This window comes from Nycticebus coucang, chromosome 6, assembly GCF_027406575.1.
Source record: "Nycticebus coucang isolate mNycCou1 chromosome 6, mNycCou1.pri, whole genome shotgun sequence".
NCBI classification, from domain to species: domain Eukaryota; kingdom Metazoa; phylum Chordata; class Mammalia; order Primates; family Lorisidae; genus Nycticebus; species Nycticebus coucang.
Window position 1 is genome coordinate 115,835,786 of NC_069785.1, and position 24,428 is coordinate 115,860,213.

The following is a 24,428-nucleotide window of genomic DNA, read 5'->3' on the forward strand; positions in this document are numbered from 1 at the left end:
CATGTGCCCATAACCTAAGTATTACAGGCATAGTACCTATTGGAAAATATGAGCTTTTACATATATACATACTATTTTTTGAAACCTAACTATAAATTAAAGGCATGGAAAATGTGCCTGTTATTCATAAAACAAATAATAGGTTCCCTGTTTCCATAATAAACATTTAAGAGAGTTTGTTCCTAATGGAAACTCATTGTTGCTGAATAAAAATCTTCTTGGGGAAGAAAGAAGTGCCTTCAAATACAATCTACATTGGGGATGCAAATTGTAGAGAAACACACACCAAAGGATTTGCATTTAATCAAATCTAAAGCAGGTCATTTCAGAAGCATCACTGCCGTATACAGAAGGCTGGGAGGGTCCCTTACCAGACAGCGATCGTCATTCATCAGAAACCCTGCCCTGCAGTGAAAAAGGAATCTCAACAGAACCATCCAGAATGGAGAGCGGTAAGTCAACGTCTGTTATTGCAATTAAAAAAAAAACTTTAATAATCCTAATTTTTAATTTCGACATTACAAAGGCATAAAATAAAGCAAATTAAAGAAAAAGAAATATCACTAACTCTGGATAGAACATAAAAAATATTTTTAAAGAACAGGAGAGATCAATTAATTAATCTCCTTAAAAAGTATTTTCATAATTCTTGATAGTATTTTCTTGATAGTATTTTCATAATTCTAGTTACATTTAATTACTAATTGCTAGATTTCATTTTGCTTTTCACACAGTATTTATTCTGAAAAATCAACTCAATTGAACATTTCCACAAAATCTTATGTTAAATGCAGCAACTTTCTGTAAGCCCTCAATTATAAATTGCAGAAGAGAAACCCACATTTATATAAAGAAATATCTTTTATTCATGCATCTTACTTAGGCTCTTAAGGCTAAGGATGGAGGACATTCTATTTATATAGGAAGTAAAGGACCTGTATTGTTTGTTTCATGGACTCAAACTATATGTAGATCTTTCCCATTTTGTTCATCCCGAAGAAAGAAATGTTTGTGTCAATGAAGGAAGTAAAACCAACCTTCAGGAATAACTTTGAGATCAAAAACGTTAGCATGCTAAATGTTAATAAATGATGACAGAAGGATGTTTTATTTGCCTTGTAAAGTACCATTGACAGAAGAATTAATTTTTTAAAAATTCCACAGCTCTTCAAAGTCTGGTCTCAAAAGCTAAGAAGATAGGGCGAGCTGTAAGAGCATCTGTCTGTGACCTGCAGTTTACTATTGGCAGTAGGGCTGTTTGGGGGTGTTTTAAATACATTGAATTGTGTATATTTCAGGTTTGCAACATGAGGTTATGGTTATCCCCCATACAGCAAAACGGTTACGATAGTGAAGCAGCTCCACATGTTTAACATCTCACATGGTTCTTTTATGACAAGAGCAGGTAAAACTTACCTATTTAGTAAAAATCCATAATAGGGTGGCTCAAAGGAGTAGAATGCCGGCCCCATATACCAGAGGTGGTGGGTTCAAACCCAGCCCTGGCCAAAAAAAAAAACTGCAAAAATAAAAATCCATAATACAATTTTATCAGCTAATAGTCCTCATGTTTACACTATATCCTTAGACTTGTTTATCCTACAGACCTGCTACTTTGGCCCTACACCTCATTTCCTCCTCACCCTCCACCTACGGTAAACACTGTATGATTCTTCATCTCTACATATTCAATCTTTTTAAAAAAATGATCCCATGTATGAGTCAGATCATGGGATCAGCCTCCTGAGTAGCTGAGACTACTACAGTGTCCCCACACTCCAGGGTTCTTAGGGACTGTGATTCAGAGGGACATCTTCTACTATCTTAATTGTGCCATTGTCCAGTCACATAATACAGTTTTGTCTTTTCTAAAACTTATGAAATAGTTTTGTTTTATGTTTTTCTATTTTTTTTTTAATTTTGAACTATCTCTTTATTCCCTTACCTAATGTCACAAACACCTGCTTGGAAACTCTTTCTCTGTCTGGCTTATTTTACTTAGTGTAATGTCCTCCAGGACCATCCCATTTGTGGCAAATGACAGGGTCTCCTTTTTAAGACTGAATTATATTCATATTTGTGTGTGTGTGTGTGTGTGTGCGTGTGTGGATATAGACACACTTTTGCCACGTTTCCTTATCCAGTCACCCTCTGACAGCTGGTTGATTATGTTGTTTCCATTTCTTGCCTATTGTGAATAATGCTGCAATGAACAGGGGAGTGCAGGGATCTTTACAAGGTGATAATTATATTTTCTTTGAGGGTAGGGTCCAGCTTTGATGCTTAAAAGGTGAGAAGAGAGGGTAGGTTGGAAGGGGTCAGTACATGCCTGTGGGGTGGACAAACCAAACTTCAGCAGAATCCTAATGAGTTAACTGATTTGATCTCGCCTCTTTCAAAGTTTTAGTCTTTGTTTCAAATGTAATATTTTATAAACGTATTATTATGTTCTGCTTAATAATTAATATTTCGAACATTTAAGATTAGGTGATGAGCTTGGAGACCATGTGTTATCTTTCCTTGTATTCTCCTGAAGATTTCCCACAATAAAACTAATAAGATATCCCTTCCTCAGATCGGAAGCAGACCCATTAACACTGAGCTTCCGGTGGCATAGAGCTAGGACCCTGAATACCTATTCCTGGGTGGGGGTCTGCCTTCCTCTCTGTGCGGGGACACAGCAAGACAGGCTGAGCTGGGTAAGTGGAGTGAGGAAGGGGACCCTCAGCACCAGGGCTGGCACTGACGGCGACACACTGTGCCAACTGCACCTTCTGGGGCCTGATTCTCAGCATGTCCGACAGCCAGAGAATGGCACAGACATGGATCCCATCCACCACTGGCTCATCGTTCAGAATTTTTATTCTGCTGTCTTAAATGACAGTGTCCCCACACTCCAGGGTTCTGAGGGACTGTGATTCAGAGGGACATCTTCTACTATCTTATCATGCCATTGTCCAGTCACATAATATAGTTTTGTCTTTTCTAAAACTTATGAAATAGTTTTGTTTTATGTTTTTCTATTTTTTTTATTTTGAACTATCTCTTTATTCCCTTACCTAATGTCACAAACACCTGCTTGGAAACTCCAAAGAATTTAAAACCGACAAAAGGGATTTCAAAAACTAGTAAAATAAGAAGGTGCTTCAAGTACCATATTAAGTGTATTTGATATTTAATTTGATACTTAAATACAGTTTGGGAACCACCTGTATTTTAAATATAAAATCAATTTTGAATCTAGGAGTTTGATTTGATGGAGAAAAATGTTTAATTTTGAGAGACAAGGTTAAAGTCACAGCACCATTAAATCTACCGTGGACCAAATCCTTCATCAAAGGAAAGGGGAATGAGGAGATGTCATGTGACTGAGACAATTTGTTGCATGTACATAATCACAAACCTACAATGCAAAAAAAAAAAAAAAATTCCAAATGTTAAGGGATCTATTGATGCCTATTGATAAATCTGCTTCTGCATTCTCTCTGGATGCGTCTTCATTTTCTCAATTGATATGAATGCAAGTTTGTGTCTAGAGTATTTGAATAAAAAGTCTTTTTTTTTTTGTGGTTTTTTTTTTTTTTTTGGCCGGGGCTAGGTTTGAACCCGCCACCTCTGGCAAATGGGACCAGCGCCCTACTCCTTGAGCCTCAGGCGCCACCCTTGAATAAAAACTCTTAAGCTCCCCAGGGTTTTGCAGGATTCTTCAAATAAACACAGCGCACAGGGGAAGCTGGGTTGGGTAGGAATACTGGTAACATTATTAAACTCTAAATATCACTTCACTCCCCCAAATGGAGGAGGGGATAGGTTAAGAAACACTGAGAATTCTCAAAAACATAAAGAATATACCAGGTGATATTTTAAGGAATTTGTACAAGATTTCTTCATTACTTTGCTAAGATTTATTTTAATTCACCTTTTTGTTCTGTTGCAAAATGTCAGTATCCATTTGCCTGTACCCTGCTTCAGAGCACGGTCCATCCCACCACTTCTCACCACCCAGGCTCCCAGGAAGCCCCAGAGAAAGCATTTAACCATCACCTCTTAGGAAATTACTTTCCCACTTTCTAAAGATTTTTGCCTTTCCAAAGCCTGTGTTCTTTCTTGCTTTCATTTTTTTTTTTTTTTTCCGCCTACTCAAAGGCATTTTATTTACTCCACAAGTGCTTACTGAGCAGGTACTGGACACCACTTTCTCTAAACTCTGTTTTGTTTCTCTGATGCTGCTACTGTGGTACATGCCCCCATTTCTGGCCTCTCCCCCCTTCATTCTCCCAACTGAGGTCCTTCCCTGGCCCCTTCCTCCCCCTCTGGCCATCAGAACTGTAGCATTTTCTAAGGCTCAGTGCTTGAATTTTATTCTTCTCTTGCTATGAAATTTTCTTCAGAAAACATTATTTTCATAGCTCTAATTATCATAAATTAGAAGTTGTTTTTTGGACGTATAATTTTTACCTAGGTCAAGGTTCTTCTGAAGGTTCATCCTCCTTTTTTTATCCTATAGGTAGAATATTTTTATTTTTACTTTATTACGCCACCACAGCCTCTGAGTTGCATATGCAGAACTAATTCTTTGCTCCCTATCAAAACCAATTCTTTTCTCTCCCTTCTCCATTTCTCTTATTAATCATGGTATTGGTTTTTAGTGTGTGTGCATTTTCCTTTGAAAGATCTCTTACATCTGTACTTGGTCATTTTCACTATTTCTAGCTAGCCTCTGTTTACTATTTCCCACTCTCTCTGCTTCCTCATCCTCAACTCATTCTAGAATCTACCTTTAGATTTATTATCAAAAATAATATGATAAAAGTTGCAATACTTTTTCTACTCAAAAAAAATCTAGTGGTTTCCATCATCTACAATGTAAAGTATAAATTTTTATTGACAGATTTTTAAGACTTTCAACACTTCCTTTATTCTCAACAACAATGAAAAAAATATTTTCAACAAATATTTACTAAAAGCTTACTGCATGCCAGGCATTGGCACTTGGGATGTATCAATGGGTAAAAACATGTCAAGACCTCAGCACTCATGGAGTGTACAGTCTAGAAGGGAGCAGACAGACAATCAATTAAAGCAGACAATAGCTTAATTTCAGGCTAAACAAAGGGAGGGATATTCATGTTACTTCTTGGAAACAGGAAATATTTTCCTAGAACTAGGAAGTTAGGGTGTTATAAAATGACCTTTGCCACACAGAAAAGGTAGAGTGGGGGAAAGAGATGAGGAATGTTTTACAGGAAGCCTGCAACTTCAAATAAGTTCTCATTGGGAAAATGACATGTGAACCAAGACTGGAAGGAGACAGGGCATGTCGCTGTGTGGATAATGAGAGCGACTCAGGAACGTGAGTCTCAGTGCTGGGAGCTACTCGTCATCCCAGTAGAGCTTTGGCTTCAAGAAAGAAAAAATTGAAGAGCAAGCCAACAATATCGTGTGGAAGTGAGTTTTAGTTAGAACGCACAGAAAATCTCCCCAGACAAGAGTAGAAGCTAATTCTCCTCTGGAGGAGAACTGGCTCCCTGGTTCCTTTCGCTTCTCTGTTTAAGCAACAGCTTAATTAGATGCTAAACAAAGGGGGGGATATTCATGTTATTTCTTAGAAATGGGCAATGTTTTCTCAGAACCAGGGTGATGCCCTCCTTTTGACTGAATATGTTCAGACAGAAAGTGACACGGCATCAGATGCATGCTGGGAGTGGGAGGTCTCCTTAGAAACTTTGATGGTAGTAAAGTGCATAATGAAACTGTGGCATGAAGAGGCAGTCTATTTCTCCACCATCTTGGTTCTAACCTGGTGGAGCTCATCCTGCCTCCATCTTGTTTTCAACAGGGCAGTTTGAAACTTTGTTTTGAGACTTCCTGACTCTGGTAAACACTGTGTGCACAATTGAGCAATGCTCATAGCAGGGCCCCAAACAGTCGGCACCTGCCAGTCCCCTGTCTCAGGGAAGAATATTCCAATAGTAGAGACAGCCGGTGCAAAACTCCTAAGGCAGACGTTCCGAGAAGGCAATGAGCAAGGGGTGAGACTCAGGGAATGAGGACAGAAGTCATGCAGGGTCACTGTAAGGACTGGCTCTCACTCTGAGTGAAATGCAGAACCATTGCAGGGTTAGAGCTGAGCAGCAACACAACTGAACTTTCTCTTAGAAAGGATCACACTGGCTGCTGTGAGATTAGACTGGGGTACAGCTGAAGGGCAGAAGCCATTTGACCAGTTAGAAGTCTTCTTTCTAATCAGGGTAGGAGAGCATGGGGTTGCACCTGGATATTAGGAGGGGAGGTGAAGAGAAGCCGGCAGACTTTGGATGTATTTTATAGGCTGCACCATGGGGAATTCTTATTGGATGGTTGTGAGGGGTGAGAGTGGGAGCCATCTATAGCTTTGGGACTGAGTTGCTATCAACTGAGGTGGGGAAGGTTTCAAGTACAGCAAATATGGAATAATAATGAAGTTCAGATTTGGAAATGAGAAGCTGAGATGGCCTCTGCACTGTATATCCAAGTGTAGACGGATACCAAGTGGGAAGTCCAGGTCTGTGCTGGAGGTATCCATTTAAAATTCATCCACATAGAGGTGACATCTTTTTTCCAGCTTAAAATTTTTTATTTGAAAATGGATTTAAAGTTGGAAAGAATATTATTATATATAATATTATATAGTCAGTGAATCTATATTTTGAAGATCCTTTGATGAGTTAGGAAAATAATCATAGCATCATATATGAAAAGGATTGAATACAAAACCATATATGGAATGATATCAATTCTTTTTGAAAAATACATTTCTTTCAGCTAATGTGAGGGTACGACCAGGTGAAAATATTTTATTTTGTTTGGTAGAGTCCCTTTAGAGATGACATTTAAATCTAGTAACTCCGATCACATGGTTCCCTTACCACTTACACACATGCATGGCTCCTTTCTGCCTCTTAGCTTTGCTCATACCTGGTTCTGCAAGGGTGTTCCCCCTCCTCCCACCCGACTCACATGCTTGTAAGTGCAGCCTAAGTCTCCTCCATTCCCATAAAACTAACATCAACAATCCACAGTTTACTCTTCCCCCACCCCTACTCTTTCACACGAGATTCTCTTATTTCTCTCACTAAAATAGGATCTCTTTGAGGACATCTGCTATATGTTCTAAACTCATTTTGCATCCCCTGTAGCACATAGCCCCACGCTCTGCACTAAGGCAGTGCCAATGAGTACATAAGACTGCTTGTTTTGTGACAAAACTTCAGAAGTTTTGATCTGGGTATTTGCCATCTCATGAACTGTATTCTCTATTAATCACCATGTGGTTATTTGTGAAACTTATTTAGAATAGGTATATTTCCCTTGGGCTTTTTGGCATACACATAAAGCATAAATTGTTAATTCAGATTAAAATCATTAATTAAAAAGCCCTTCAAAAAGAAGTGAAGCCAAGACTGTCGGCAAACACACGAAGGATCCAGCCTGGAGACCTCTTCAACTTTCAACTCCCTCCTCCTCCCCCTACACAGGGCCGTCCCAGTCCACACCCACCGTCAGACATCAGATATTCTCCTTTTGCTCAGCATAGATTAGAGTTGTCAGCCACCTCCGTGGGGACCTTATAAAGGCCTTATTCGTACATGTATCTGTGGTTCTCAGACTTCAGAGGACATCAGAATGGCTTGCAAGGCTAGCCCTCACCCCCAGGGTTTCGGATTCAGTACATTTGGGACAGAGCCTGAGAATTTGCATTCCTAACAAGTTCCTAGCCAGCGCTGATCACACTTTGGGAATCGCTGGTAAATGTTTTCGCATCTGTGTGACTGTCTGGCTTTGCCCCTGCCTGGCCCTGATCTTCAGTATTGGAGTTACTCTCCCACTGCAGGCTGTTCCATGTGCACGAGAGCTACCTAAGTCACCGGCAGTACCACCTCTCCCCACACCTCTGTCCCAGGCTCAGGGATTGAGCCCGGATATCTTCCTTCCCCCTCAAGGCCTCCTTCTATCCTTCTCTTCCCCTGTGTAAACCTTTAGTCTTTCACTCTGTCTTGTTTAAATATCTTCAACTCTTCCCCACGCATAAATACATAGATATATATAAAAACATAAGCCAACTGCTCCTTCACACTGTAATTCTCTTCAATTACCATCTAATTTATTGCTTCTCTTTCTCGTTCAAACTTCAAGAAGAAATAGTCCCCTCCTGTGTCCACCTCCTCCCTCGACATTATTATCTGGCTTCAGGGCCACCACCACCCCACCCCCCACTTCCAAACTTCTCTTGCTAACGTCAACACCAACCACTGAATTGAGAGTGGTTGAATGCTTCTCTGTCCTTTCCTGCCTGGATTATCCGGCTGCACTGGATAACTTGTATTGCTTTCTTGAAATCTCTTTTCCTAAATTCTATGCTGCCATATCCACCTGGGTTTTGCTGATCCTTCTCCGACAGTGTTCCCCTGGCTGCTTCATAGCATTTTCCTCTCCTCTGGCAGCCCTTCCCACGTGAAGGTTCCCAGACTTGTCTTTAGTCATTTGGTCCTGAGCTTCCTGACCCGTGTGTCAGAACTCCGTGTGACAGGCACTCCTCTCAGCCCCCGGGAAGGGCCTGCCTGTGTGTCCCAGTGTGCCAGCACATTTCATGTTTTCTGTGTGATATCATGTGACTCTGTTGTCCAAAGCACTTCCCCAGGGATTTCGTGCTCCGTCCTGGTTTCATCACCGTCATGATGGCTCTGAAACTGATGGGTCCAGAGCACTCCATGGTAGAAACTTCAGAAGCACCCTCGCATCTTTCCTCTCCTTTACTTCCCACATCTGAGTCATTCCCAAATCTGTCTGCTCCCTGCCCTCTCTCACCTCTCTCCTGGTGCCGCTTTGTCATTCTAAATCCACCCTCTACACAGCTGCCAGAAAAGTCTACCTAAAATGCAAATCCAGCTACACCCCTCCCTTGCTTAAAAGCCTCCCATGGCTCACTGCTGACAGGATGAAGTCGCAAAGGAACTGACCCCCACTCATTTCTCAGACTCCCTTCCTGCCCCTTCCTCATTCTGTTCTTGTGGTCCTGCCTCCACACCTGGAATGTTCCTGTCCATTTCATCCTCACCACTCACCCCTACCTCTAAGCCCCGCTCAGATATGGCCTTCCCTTTCCCCTGCCCACTAAGGAAGTGGCCCATTCTAGGTTTCTGTGAATAGCCTAAAAATATTTCTGTTAGCACACTTAACACCTTTGCATTATAATTATTTCACAGCATTTTTCTCCCCACTAGGTTGCGTGTTCTCTTATATTCCCAGTTCTGACACATAGAAAACAATAAATAATTGATGAGTAAATATAACCTTAGGCTTTTCCAAAACAATAGTGCATCACACACAATTCTAGAGGCAATACTTAGATTCCTTTGGTCAGTAAACTTGAAATTTGAAGCTGATTTGAGAGAAATGCTTAACCACTTTAATGAAAAAATATACTGTCAAAATTAGACACAAAGGAACACTCAAATAACTTTGTTTTTCTGAAATCGGGTTGGAATCAAGACTTTTCTTCTCCTTTATTTTGTACAAGTGTTTTGTAAGAAATTTGGTAGTTTGCAAAGCATTCTCACGTTCCTATCTTATTTTTTCCCTATAAACCTCTGAATACTGCTCAGAAGAGATGATTATACCCTCTCATACATGAAGAAAAAGGGGCTGAGAGACGGTGACGTTGCTAAGTCAGTGACTAACGTACAGCTACACAAGCACTGGCCCTTATAAGGGCCAGCAAACTTTTATGCTTCTTTTTGCAATGCAATTTTTTCTTTGTGTGTGTGTGTGTATGCATGTATATTCTCATTTTAATTTGCAGTCCAATATGACTCATAAATCAAATGTATGCTAGACTATCAAAAATTTCAGCCAGATTAGAGAATATTTTTAGTTATATGCCTCAAACATGCCTATATTAGTATATTCTGCCATACACAGTGATGCCAAACTTTGTACCAGCTTAATTTTCTGGCAAACCAGCAACACCTCAGTTAAAATAGATTGAAGCCACCCACTCTACTACAGAACAACACTTTCAGAGTTAGCTCTAATTCAGCAGTTCTCAACCTGTGGGTTGCAACCCCTTTGGACTGTATTAAAGTTTTGCGGCATTAGGAAGGTTGAGAACCACTCTCTAGTTGAACCACTAATTCAATGCTTAAGTGTTTTTTAGAAGAGTCCAAAAGAAGCTTCTCCCATACTGCTTCACCACCATCAGTGACAAGGAGGTCACTGCTCCTAGAAGCAATGTTGTCAATTTTAGAACCTCGGGGAAATATCTCTCTATAACCTGCTATCTCTCTGTAACGTCCTCAGGGTGAAACCAGCAAATTTTTCTGTTTGTTAGTGTTACAACCTGACCTGAGTCTGGACCCCAGCTCTTTTATTTATTAGCACCCATGAAACCGTGGCAAATAACTTAGCCCTGGACCTCAGTTTCCTCCTTAGTAAAATAGATCATATGCGATAATACATGTAAATTGCCAGCACCTATAATATCTTCAGTAAGTGCTCAACAAATATTTATTAAATGAATGAATGACCCTTCCTTTATCCTTGGCCTTGTTTGGAAGCAACTCCTATGTCAAATTTCTTGTCTTTTCAGGGGGAAAAAAACACACTTATCTGGTGCAGTAAACAGATAACAAATGACTTTCTTCTTAGGAACATAATCTTCTTAAAATAGTCCCATTAACCAAACAAGAACAGTCACTGGGGGAAAGAAAAAAAAAATAGTCCCATTAACCTGCTCATTGCCTTCTGGTTCAAACATGATAGTGCAAGAATAGTGTCACTGTGTAACCTGAATCATACAAATCTAACTTTCCCCTCATGAAGTAAGAAAAATTATTTCAAATTGCATCCAATCCTTTATCTTGTGTTTAAATCATAAATTGTGAATCTTGACAAGTCGGAGAACAAAAAAGATCTGTTGTGTTAGAAGATGGAATTGTGTTTCTCTCACAATTCTGTATAGAGACTCACCCATTCTCTCTGAAGCACAGCCTGTGTGAGTGTCTATCCAGGACCAGAACATAAGGCTCTATTAAAGCCACTCGGTTAATGCTACTTCAAATTGAAGAGTTCTATCTTTCTAAAACGGAGAAAACAGCATCAGCCGTTATCAGCCCTTGAACACGTCCCTCGAGAAGTTAACCTAATGACTCTGTTCACATCTGTTGTGACTATTCCATTTGTTTAAGCCCCAGGAGACTACAGCAAACGAGTGTATCAAGGCGTGAGAGTGAAGCATACCGTCAAAGATCTACTGGCAGAAAAACGATCCAGGCAGACAAGTAACTCCAGATTCAACGTAAGTTGCAATGGAATGCATTTCTGAAGTTCTCGGGGGTTCAAGCCCTCTGCTCAGGTCACTTCTCTCTCCCTTCATGCACACAACAATCTCCCATCTCCTGGGTCTAATGGTCTCAAGAGCAAAGCCCTCTCTTAACTGGCACACATTACAGAATTAGGTTGATTTTTCATTTTTCCCCATGACGGACAATCTTCATCTTCAGAGCACACCCACTTGGCATGTCCTGTCTCCCACGTAGCAGTACCAACATCCACACTGTGACGCACACTCCGTTTTCAGTCTCTTCTTGTTCGCCTTGTCCTCGTCTATTCTCTACCAGTTTTCATGTTCTTTTCATCTGCTATTGCTTATACGCCCTTGGAAGCAGGATCCACAGTCTCTCACAACCAACCGTATGTCATTTAAATCATGTGGATAAATTCTGCCTCTACTCCTGACTGAGGATCCTGGTGGGGGGGAGGAGCACCGTGGAGAGAGAGCCCAGCCCTGTCAGGAACCAGCCACGTGGCCCTGACAAAGTCCCTTCACTTCTGTGAGTCCAACATGAAATGAACCACTCAAAATGACCTTCAGGGTCCCATCCAGTTATAAAAATCTCTGACTATTATTAACCTCATGGCACGACTGTTAGCTTCCAGCTAGTGTTCCAAGAGTTCTGTGATCTTATTGGCTACATAGTGGCAATGAAAAGGCGATGTGTCCTGGGACTTGTTCATTTCCCCCAGCCATGAATTAACAAGAGCTCAGTCAGCGGGTATAATGCTGACCTTCACCTACAACACAAGAGATTCTAAACCCAACAGAGATAACTTAGAAAAAGTCCTCTCTGTAACATGCGAAATCAAATTATAAAGATCCTAGTAGAAGGTAGCTTCAGTCTAAAACCTTTATCTTCCAGCCATGTCTCCACAAATAATTCTACTCTGTGTCTAAAACATTGAAATGGTTGCACCCAGATCTCCAAAAATAATTCTAGAATGGCAATAGCATTTGGCTATCGAGATTGGCATATAGCCTCCTATTCTATTAGGTAAAATATAATGACATTAATGCTGGCATCTATTGGCATCTGCAGGGTGCAGAACATGAGAGCAGATGACCAGGAATAGATGAGGCAATCAGGCCCCGAACCCAGGGCCGGGCTGATCCATAACAGCTACGGCTTCAGCTCCCGCCTATCTACTGAGGCTGTCGGCACCACATTCAGCATTGCTCCAAAATAAAACTCCTAGGACATGTTCCAAGTGAATCAACTCCAGATTCAATTTCCTCCCATCCAAGAACACCTTTTGTGGCACCCTTTATGCTACCCTTTCTTTTAAACCACCTCCTCTCCTCTACTTCAACAAATGCAGCTTAGCTCCTACAGAGAAATCTGAATAATTGGCTCCTCATCTGCTCCTAATTCAGTGTTTCCCTCAGTGCCTCCTCTAATCATCTGAGGTGTGTGTTAAAAATACCAATACAACCTCAGTCTCTTGAGAGAAAGAGAAAGAGGGACAGGAGAGAGAGAGAGAACTCTACTGGAAATGAACCACAGCTTCAAGTGGGAGTACTGTGGATTGCTGGGCCACAACTACAGTTACAACTATAGACCAAAGAGCAACTGACATTTGAAACTTGGTGAAAGCTCCAGGCAAACTGTCAACTGGGAAGGCCGGGATCGCACATGAGCATAATTTAAACCCCTAGTCAAGGAGCAGACATTGTATCAGCTCAGTGTGAACAAGGACATAATTACACCTTGGAATCATCATCGTGCCTACATTCAGATGGTTAGGCCCTATTGCAGAGTTCCATAAAAGGGTGAGTTACATAAAAGGCATGTATCCAATGGTGGACGTATATTTTTCCTCTAAAATTTGCCTACTATGACATCTCGCTCAAGATCTGTGACTATCAAGCCACGGATTCTGTTTTCTGTCTTATTTTTTTAAGTTTTTACATTTGAAAAGGTAAAACACTATAAATATAATTAATAACCATCTATATTTGATTTCATTTTAAAATGCAGATCCCTGGGCCTGTCCCAAGTCTGACATAGAGGGAACGGTCATTTTGTTGTTTTGTATATGCTCCTTTGGTGAGTCCTTTTCACATCAGTTTGACAACTTTGCCATAAAGCAAAGAGCAAGCGTCCAAGCCTTACATCCCACAGCCAAGATTCTTCCTCTCCCAGATAAGAACTTGCTGAGCTATTCCTACTGGCCCAGTGACAGTGTGTTAAAAAGAAAGTTGGTGCAAGAAATGTGTAATACATTGTGCCATTAAACACCAACTAACCTAATAGAAAGGAAAAAGACATATATTTTTTTTTTTTTTTGGTTTTTGGCCAAGGTAGGTTTGAACCTGCCACCTCCGGCATGTGGGACCAGCACCCTACTCCTTGAGCCACAGGCACTGCCCAAGACATATTTTTTTTAAATGTAAGACATGTAACCAAGCTCTAGAGTAAGTGTCTATAGTAGAAGAATCTCAGAGACATGCAAATAGGAAATTTTTTAAAGGAAAATATGACATGTAGAAAGAACCTCTAGGACAACCAGTTCTAACCATGGTGTTTATTCTTAGGCACCGTGCACAGGTGATAAGGACTCACCCTTAACTCACTCACCTCTCAAAGCTGGTATTCCACTCGAATATGCACTTCAACAACCTTTTAAGTTCAGGCAATTAAATACCTGAAAGTTCAAAGTGTGGTTGTTTGAACTTCAGGCATTTAACTGAATTGATTTTACTGTCCACATCCTCCTGTTTCATCCTCTCAGATATTCTAAAACATCTGTAATCTCGAGAAGGGTATCATATTCATTAACCACCTACTCTCAAGCACCTATTTCTGTCCCTGGTGCAAATACAACCCAATGAGCAGGACTCACGGAGCATGATACTACTGGCAAATACTGTGGGACCTGAATTCCTTGGCTAACAGACAGATGGCCTCCTTTTTTCATAATAATGCACTGTGAGACAATGAGTGTAATATCTCAGATGAACTCAGATAGGGAAGCCATCCATTTCGCATGTTTAAAGTTTGTAACTGACAGCATGAGCCAGTCAGGGGCTGTAGCACGTGGTTTTACCATAAGAATATGACACTAGACCGAATAAATGGTTCCCCCAAATTGCACGTCAAGTCCCTGGCACCTGTGAATGCTGCTGCCTTCCATGGCAAACGCACAGTTCAGTTAAGGCTCTCGAGAGGAGCCTGACCCTTCATTTCTTGGTGGGGTGCTCAGTGCGTTGTATCCCAGGAAGACGGGGAGACAAACACAGAGGGGCAGACCCACTCAGGTGGGGGTCGTGTGAGCCCCTGCGCAGAAGTCCGGGAACACCAGCAGCCACCAAAGGCTGGGTAAAGCAAAACAGATCTCCCCTGTAATCCTATGGAGAGCTCGACCTGCCAAAACCATGATTTCGGCCTTCTGGCCTCCAGAATTATGAGATTATAAACTTTGATGGCTATAAAGCTCCCTGTTACAATTTATTACAGCAGTGCCGGTACACTCATAAACACACATCATGAAAACTATGTCCCCAGATAAGCATACCTTTGGAGGTTTCTATTTGATGCTCAGATTCCTGTCCTTTTATTTCTGACAACACTCTGATAAATTTGCACAAGGCTATGTTGCTCCATTGTTACTGTAACTACCCTCATGAACGTTCGTTTTTGATGCCATGAAATGTTTTCCACATCTTTGCAATAGGAATAAAAAAGAAAAAATCTCTTCCATCAAAAGACACTTTCACCAAATGCTGGAAATTAAAACCGCTTCTATACATTTTAGCCATCATTTTCTGGTTTCACAACTATTATCATGCATCTTATTTTTAAATAATGTCTTTTCTTTTTATTCTCAAATTTTTCTATGTTATTATTTGCTATACTATTGTATCTTTGCCATAATACAACTATAATATATAAATATGAGCCATTTATCAACTTCCAGTACCCAAAAGTATATAATTAGCCTACTGATTACTCTACCTTTTTTCAGTTACACTCTTTCCATTGAGTTCTATAAAATTTAATCATTGAATTTTTAAAAATAACATCACAAAAGTCAACAGACTCTCCATTATGTTGCCCACAATTCTTCAGTTTTTTTTAAATTCAGTGAATAATCTGTAGGCTATTGATATCTTTAATCATATTTTTCTTAAGCTATCATATATATTCATTTAATATCATTGAATAAATAACAGCTGACATGGGTGCGGGGGGATTGTAGAGCTTGCCAAGTAGGAAATGGAAGTCAGTTTGGAAGTGAACCGTGGGAGAATGGGAGAGGGCCTTGCAGTGTGGGGGCGGTCACCCCTGACCCTAGATAGCAGGGTTTGATGTTCAATTTATTTTATCGATCTGTGGACTGAGTAATAGCTCAATCAGGAACAATAAAGAAATTGATGCAAAAGTTCCTTTAACTTAATCATACAGAAACATGAGGAAAAATAAGCAAAGATTTCTGGTTGTTTTTGGACAGTCTGAACTGAGGAAAATGGAGATGAAATATCCCAGATGGGAGATACGTCAAGCTTACATCGGCCTTGATGGGCACTTACTGTGCAGATGCAGAGCAAGCTTTTAACTCTTTCCGTGTGGCACGATTCTTCCATCCCAACCTCAAGTGTTTGCTTTTTGAAATCCTAATAACTTACAGTTATTTTCTTCTTGTGCATTTTCCTAAATCTGTACTTTTAAATTAGCTGCTGAAATCTCTATATCAAGGGTACACAGGATGAGGCCATATTGTCAGCTGGGTTTCTTGGTTAATCTTTCTTAGTTATTGTTGGGAAGAAAACATAAGCAACAGAAAGGAGTATGCCAGTAGCATATATTTGATGGAAAAATTTGGAGGAACAGAAGGCAAATAGGTGCTATTTGGCCTATTTATGGTGTAGAGTAATCAAAGTGTTTGTCGAGAGTTTGGCAAACTCCAATGGTAGAACAGATGTGCATTGTCTGCCATGGTCCCTAACTCCTGTCTGTCCTTCCTGAGGACAGACGTTTGTTCAGTTAGACACCCAGCTGCTGCTTCACTACACAGTCACGTGCACAATTCAGTTACCACTGAGTGTAAACGGCGTCATCTCCAGTTCTGGGATTTGCATTTGGATTTCTTGTGAAGTACTAGAGGGAAAAAATACGCAATTGGAAGCTGTAAATTATATCTCCTGGAAGTTCTTTGGATGCCCCTGAAACTTTAGAGAGCCCATCTGAGACGTCTCTCCTGTACCAGCAGAGAAGCTGCCCCTTCCATAGTGGGAACCACTCTTTCTGGCTTCAGGTGTCTCGGGGGTTCCCTTCTCCTCGCTCAGCCTCAGTGTTAAAAGCCGATAAAAGCAAATAAAAGCAGAGAGTTGGGCCAGATCGCTACGATTCTCTCATTTCAGGATTCATTATCTTTGAGGTTTACAACCTGATGTTATTGGGGTGCATGTAGGTAGTAAAATGGTCACTGCAGTGAATCAAATTAAGATAGCCATCATCTCACATAGTAAGTTGTTTTTTGTTCATTTCTGGCTACCCTAAGGGTACAAACAACTATACTGTCACAATGTTTGCATTTGTTAGGTAGAGTCCCTCTTGTAGCTGTGTCCCGCACCCAAGAGGTGTGCCATATACTTTCACATTGTGCCCATTAAGTGGGAGCACACCAATCCCTCCCCCTCCTCCCCGTTCCCTTCCTCTTCCTGGCAACTTGAGTTGAATTGAGTTTTCTTCTTACGTGAGTGTGTATTAGATCGTCTGCTGGCTTCATATTAGTGCTGAGTACACTGGGTGTTTGCGCTTTCCATTCTTGTGATCCTTTCTAAGAGAATGTGCTTCAACTCCATCCATGTTAATACAAAAGAGGTAAAGTCTCCCTCTTTTTATGGCTGAATAGTATTCCATGATATCCATATACCACAGTTGTTAATCCATTCCTGGTTGATGGGCATTTAGGTTGTTTCCACATCATGGTGATTGTAAATTGAGCTGCAATAAACAGTCTAGTGCAAATGTCCTTATGATAAAATAATTCTTTTTCTTCTGGGTAGATGCCTAATAGTGGGATTGTAAGATCAAATGGGAGGTCTAATTTGAGTTCTTTGAGGGTTCTCCATACTTCCTTCCAAAGAGACCATATTAGTTTGCAGTCCCACCAACAGTGTAAAAGTGTCCCTGCTCTCCACGTTGGTGCTCTGGGACTTTGTAATGTGGGCAATTCTCACTGGGGTTAAGTCATAAACTCAGGGTGGTTTTGATTTGCATTTCTCTGATGATTAGAGACTATGAGCAACTTTTCATATGTTTATTTGGCCATTCTTCTGTCTTCCTCAGAGAATCACAAATTAACTTTTTTTGTGACAAGAGCAGCTAAAATCTGTTTATTTAACAAAAATCCCTAACACGCTTCAGTTTTATTAACTTCAGTCCTGCGTAACTGCTACTTTGTATCCTTTGAACTACTTTTCAGCGTTCATTGTTAAGAGTCGAACTTCTGAAAAAGTTGATTCCATTCCTTTATCCTTTTTATTTTTGTTTTTCATATTTCAAATGTTCCTATCTCACTGATTAGGATTTAAAGTAGATCTGAAATCCTGAGGATGGGCTTCTCCCTAGTTCGAAGCATAGCCTGGTGACGAGTTTGGGCTCTGGATCCAGACAACCCAAATTCAAATGCCAGCTCTGCCATTTGCCAACTGTGGGATGACATTGAAGTCACTTAACCTTGCTGTTTGCAGGAAGATAATAATATCTGCTTTGCAGGGTTATCAGAAAGGTTTCATATATTATTTGCCAAGGGCTTGGCATATGGTAGGTGCTCAGTCCGTGCCATTGCTATTAAATGCTTACTGTATGCAAGAACTAATGCTGCTTAGCATTCAAAGAAATGTAAGAAATTCATTGCTCTGAAGAGATGTACAGTTCAGTTGTGGGGGAAGGAATTATCTGCCATTAAAAATAAAGAGATGGCTTTGCTCCAAGTGCCAGAAGAGTGTAACCATCTGTGAACAGTACAGAGGTTCAGGGATGGGTGAGGAAAACAAGGATGGGAGAAAGAAGTCTTCCTGGAGGAGGGCGCACCTTGGGCCAGCTTTGAGGGAAGATGATGACTCAGGTGAGCTGGGGCAGGCAGTGTCCCAGCAGAGCAGCCAGAGAGCAAAGCCCAGGGAGAAGGAGGTGTTCTGTCTGTGTCTGGTTTCTGGGGAAACCAATTTTGTCTGTAAGGTGGAGAAGTGAAAGAAAAGTTTGGGAGCCCGGCCTGTCCTGGAAAATTCAGTTCTAGTCCTGCCTGTAACGGTCTCCCAGATACTGGTCCCCAAGATTCTTGCATATTTTTTCTATTAAACTACTTATTACATTGCACTGTACCTGCCCGTTTTCTCAAATTTCTCTCCCCATGACTGCGGTCTCCCTACTTCTGTTTGCTCCTTCTGGAGCCTCCAGCCCAGGAAGAATGGCAATGTGGTAGGATGGTAGAGGCCTGCGCCTCAGAGCCAGACAGACTGAGGCTCTGACGGTGGGCTGTGAAAGTGACCTCGCTTCTCTGGGCCTCAGTTTCCTCCTGTGTAATGAGAGCAGCAACCCTCTATAGAAGGTGTTATGAGAGCACAATTATGTCCGTACAGCACATGGCATGTTGCAAGTGCTCAGCAAGTGGCAGCTTTTATGGCTTTTACAGTATCTGACACAAGGCAGCACTTGATAAACGTCACAGCAAAGGTGTGCCAATGGGGGGAGATGGGTGCGAGATTGTGGGGTGCCCTGGATAGAAGCCTTGACTCAGACGCTCCCGATTCTGACAAAGTTTAGTGTAATACAAGTAAGTCGAACCATTCGAAAAGGCCCTGGGTAACATCAGTGGGTCTGAAAACTTCAATCACCATAAATGACTGAAACAATAGAATGGGGGAAATGTGGACAGCCTCCTCTCCATCACTTGCTAATGGAGTTAGCAAGGCAGCCCCCTCCATTCTGGGGTCACAGCGGCTACAGTTGAATCTCCAAATTGTTGTGGTTTTATTAAGATAATTTCAATCACTCCTGCAGTCCTAAATGTCCAGAAACTTAACCAGTCTTGGATAACAAACCAAGAATTATATTTATTCATCGCAGACCATCATTTTATGAAAAACCCAGCTTCAAATGACAGGAAGAAATAAAAAAAAATTCTAATATTCTGATCAGGATTTGCTACTTATTTACCGACCTGCAAGTGATACGACTTTCTTCAGCCTACGTTTCCTCAATTTAAAAGAATCTTCTGAGTGGTGCAGGTGGGAGGGGTGGGTGACCACAGTGTCCTCTCTCTGTCCCCCACACTGGGTGCAGCTGTTTCTCTTCCTGACTCAGTAGATTATCCCAGACCTCAGAACATGTCCCACCCACTGGCACCCCCACCCCCAACCTCCAAGCTGAACCCCCTCTTTATTCTGAAAAAGATAAATCCCCTTTTTACTGGTTCAACAGGAGTTTTGCTAATTGAATTTGCCAGGAAGATAGGGAACAGAAAAATCACATAAAGCACAAGAACAGTGACGTGGCCACACACGTTCTGAACTAGGGTTCACATCTGGAAAGGCACAGGGAACAGTTGAGGTGACTTCTGCTGAGGTGACTTCTAGGCCTGAGGACCTAAAAGCCCATTCCTTCAACTATCTTTGAGTCAAGTAAGAACTAAAAATATCAATAGCTGTCATTGACTGCAGCCTCTGAAATAGGGACTTTATAAATATTTTCATGTATCTACTTTATAGAATTCATGCATCAATACAAGCATGATATGATACTTACAAAAGTAGTGCTCATACCTGTTTTTCAGATGAATCAGGTAGAAGGCAGTAGAGCTTAGATTTGGACCCAGATTTATGGGACTCCAAAGTCTTTATTTAACCTGACTTCTCCTTCTATTTTTTTTGTTTCAAATTAGTATATGAATACAAATGATTATTAGGTTACACTGTTTGCATTTGTTAGGTAAAAGTCCAAGCTGTAGTTAAGCTCTTCACCCAGGAGGTGTACCATATACCCTGCCTTGCACCCATCAGGTAAGAGCTTACCATTCCTTGCCTTCTCTTCCCTCCCCTCCCCCCACTTGAATTTAACTGTGTTTTTTCCTCATGTAGGCATGCAGAAGTTCATTTGCTAGTTTCATATTAGTGACATATCTTAAGTTTATATTGCCTTCCAGTCCCAGGAAGGATGAGCTTTGGGGTAATTGTTTCAGATCCTCCTGAGCCGTCCTCACATCACCCTGCAGATTTCATACATGGTGTTGGGCCCCAAGTATAACTTTTGATCCCTCTGAGCCACATATTTGTCCCCCAGCCCCATCCCTGCAATGTAGACCATTCAAGGGATTCCACACCCAGCCCAAACCAAACCAGGGCCTTCCTTTTCTATGGTACCCAAATGTCTTAGAAGAAACTAGAGGCAAGAAGCTGTTAATTTCCGTCGAGAACTGAACTCTAGTTATGTCCCAGAGCCTGCTTCTAGAATATAGTCCCTCCCTGTCATTCCCACCACCCCTGGCCCTTCTGTCTCCTGGGGCCCTCTAAGGCAGCTGGCTGTGTCTGTGTAAAAGAAAGACTCTTCCAGGAGCAGTCGAAGCACATGGGTCGAGGCCCACCCTAGCCTTGCAGGAGCCTCTTTTCTGCTCTCCTAGAGATCTCTCGGGCCTACCTCATACAGCCCACTTCTCTCTGGCCTTGTCTTCTTGCCTTCAGCTGACTCCCCTGCTATGCCTTTTGGTGAAATATGATTTCTTTTCTGAATATCGCCAAGCTGATCTGAAAGGCTGGCATCCCACAGCTTGCTCCTGGGAACATATGCAGAGTGCCACTTCTGCCACTTGAGAAGGAAGAGACCATATCAGCTCCCTTTGGAAGACTAGAAGAGATTCCTGAACCCAGAGAGTTGATAGCTCAGTTAACCTGCTGTCTCTGGTGATCTGCCCTTTCAATACTCTTTTAACAGCCGTGGTGTCTGGAATTCTCTTAGTCGTACACACTAAAATACTTTACACGTATTCTTAGTAAGTATCATAGCCACCAAGGAAAGGGGAGGGTCACTTCCTTGTGTCTTTACCTTCTTGTGACAGTATGGAAAGAGATGGGGACAGGGAGCTCATTTCCTGAGTACTAAGCCCATTTTTAGTGTTCCATGCTCGAGACTGGTGGAACTCTTCTACTAATATAGAAATCAAATTTTAATCAAGATATACACCCCCAAACTTGCTGAAACTCAGACAGTTTATATGTTGTGCAATTTCTCTTTGGCATTCCAATGAAAAGGTCAAAGGAAGAAGCGGAAGAATGTAAACAAGTCCATAAACCTGTATCCAAACCTTAAAATCAGGCAGCTGGCTACGCATAAATTCAAGGAAGAAGTCACAATTGCTGCAGCCATCAGCATATTGTTACATCTGAGAACACAGCACAAGTATGACGCATTGAACCCATGGTTGGAAGAACAGGAAGCTTTGGACCAAGACATCCCAAGCTCTGCAGACATATCAGTGCAAAGATGTTGGCGCTATTACTATTATAGGAAATACTCGTGAAATTATTATTCGCCCTTCAACTCTCATGAACCGAACCCATTCTAGGATGTTTTCTGGTTTTGTAAGATTGTCATGCTTGCCTGGGCACAACAGCCAATGGACGTCCAATAGGCTAAGGTGTGTCTCCCTGCTTTGCTATTGTTTTATTTTTCTTATCTTTTCTTACTTTTTTAGACGTGCTCGTTATTCTCTTCATGTTTGGCTACTAAAGCTCCTTTTTTTTTTAAAGTATTATTTATTTATTTTTTTGGTTTTTTTGGCCGGGCCTGGGTTTGAACCCACCACCTCTGGCATATGAGACCGGCGCCCTACTCCTTGAGCCACAGGCACCGCCTAAAGCTCCTTTTAAAACTGAAATTTTCTTTAATAAATACATCTCATGTGCCCTTGATACATTTTTATGAATGTCCAGCAGAATAATCCATTTCTTCTTGTAATTTCTAAAGGGTTATCAATAAAGGGAAATCAGTGTCTGCCCCGGGACCATCTCCCTGTATCTTTTGCTCAATCTCACAGCACAGTGCTTTGTAATAGTTCGTTAACCTTGACACCTAACTCCCTTGTAGGAAGAATTAAAAAAAAGGAAAAAAATACATTTTCTGACCAGGCAATGCCTTGTAAACACAAAATGCCTCTGTTTGAATACAGAGGTGCACACTGTATTCTTGGCATCCATTTGAATGAATGTTTTATTTTCTAAGGCTTCTAAATGGCTCATTGTCTGACTTTAATTAGCCCACTGTCCTGCCCTGTTTAGAGAACTGAACCACAGTACCCAGGCTTCCCACATTCCCCACCCAACCACCTGCTCCTTCACAATTGCAGAAATTAAAAAAATAATAATAATAAAGGCGAACCTCTTGCAAGCAACTTATTTTTACAGCTGTCCTATTGGTTCAGTAGGGGTTATTTTAAATGTCATGAAATTTAAAATAATTCCTGGTGGTGAATTCTTTCATGCAGCTTGCAAAAATAATCAAGTTTTTCAGACAAACAGCCATCAGAAGTCCATCTGGCAGGTCTAGAATTCTGGCCAACGTGCATCCCCGTGACTTTTGTTGTTCTAACTTAGCTACATAAATACAAATAGCTTTCCAAAGGTGGGACAAGATCCAGGGGTAGAAAATGTGTTTCATTTTGTAACTTAGGCAACAGAAATCCCTTACTCACCAAGAAACAGTGCAGGACATACTTTTGCACCAAGCAGGAATGTTTTAACAGGAAAACTTTAAGAAATCATCAAAAAGTTGTAATTCTGTAACCTTTTGAGCTTTCCAAAAGGCATAAAATAGTCCATATCCCAGAAATTTAAGACACTTAAAAGAGTTGAGATTTGCAATAAAAATATGAGACCTAAAGTCTGTTAATCCTTATTAATTAGTTGCTTTAATTATATAAGAAATACATTGTAAAACTTTCAAACAGAACGAGAGCATGAAGTCAGTCCACAGAAGTCTTGCCTTGTTCTATATCCAGGGACCATGTCATTGAGTTTTATGTAAATTTGCTGTGCCATTTTATTGGAAAGAATTTAAGTTGTTGTACCAATAAGTTAATGAGTATTAAAATCTGTTAGATGATTGCCTACACTGTTACAAAAATGCATAAATCAACATTTTCATGGTAAATCCCTTTCCTCGAGAGAGAATTTCAACACTGTTTCTAGTCTTCATTGACCCTTCATACACTTGAAGGCCTTGAGCAAATCACTTAATCCTTTTATGTCAGTAATTCAGCCCCTAGTGTTGCCCAAGGCTGGTGATACTGGAGACAAGGGACACAAAATCGACAAGCTCTTTCTAAAATTAGTCTCCTAACCCCGATTTTATAGACCCAAGATAAATGTTTTTGAGGATATGTGTTTCAATATTTCCTCCTCAATTAAAAATTCTTATTGATCTCAAGATGAAACCTACACAATGTACTATTATACTGAATTAAATCATTTGAGAATGTAGGGTCTTTCTTGATAACAGGGCAGTAGAAGAGAAAGGCATCAGTGGGAAGGCTGGTGAAAACAAGGGAAATAGGGAGAGAGCCCTGAGAATTGTACAGCTCCCAGAAAAGGGGCCCAAATCCCCTGTACCTCTGGGAGAGCAGCAGCCCTTGTTGATACATCTCTAAAAGGATGTCAAGTAGAGGTGGACAAAAATGTCACCTGCTGGCCTTCTGAAATCCCAGCAAATACATCACCTGCTGGCCTCCTGAAATCCCGGCCTTCCTGAGGGCCTGTCAGACCCTCATCTGGGTCTAACTCAGGGGCTGGGTCTCTACTGAGACCCATCCCATACTCTGACTCCACCAACCATTTAGAACCCATCATTTTAGGACCAGATTCAATTTCCTAAAACACCACTTTCACCTTGTTTACACGTCAAAGAAACTTCTGGATGACGACTGCCTCTCCCAGACAAAGCCTCTGTTCCTTAGCATGGCTCAGAAAGCCATCTCAAACCCGGATCCACCTCTCTCTCCACCTTCCCTTCAGCTTTCCTGTCTTCACACTTCCTGCTCACATTTCCAGGTCTGTGACACGC

At 41.2% G+C, this 24,428-nt stretch overlaps 1 protein-coding gene across 1 annotated transcript in view; it reads left to right on the forward strand.

Annotated features, from left to right (window-relative positions):
• The first annotated feature begins 5,282 nt into the window (after positions 1-5,282).
• The window catches only part of POU2AF2 (POU class 2 homeobox associating factor 2), a 34,092-nt gene continuing 14,946 nt past the window's right edge, over positions 5,283-24,428 (forward strand). The window contains exons 1-3 of the mRNA XM_053595612.1: positions 5,283-5,353; positions 7,648-7,787; positions 11,226-11,335. Of these exons, the coding sequence (XP_053451587.1) occupies positions 5,283-5,353; positions 7,648-7,787; positions 11,226-11,335 (321 nt within the window). The remainder of the gene's footprint in view (positions 5,354-7,647; positions 7,788-11,225; positions 11,336-24,428) is intronic.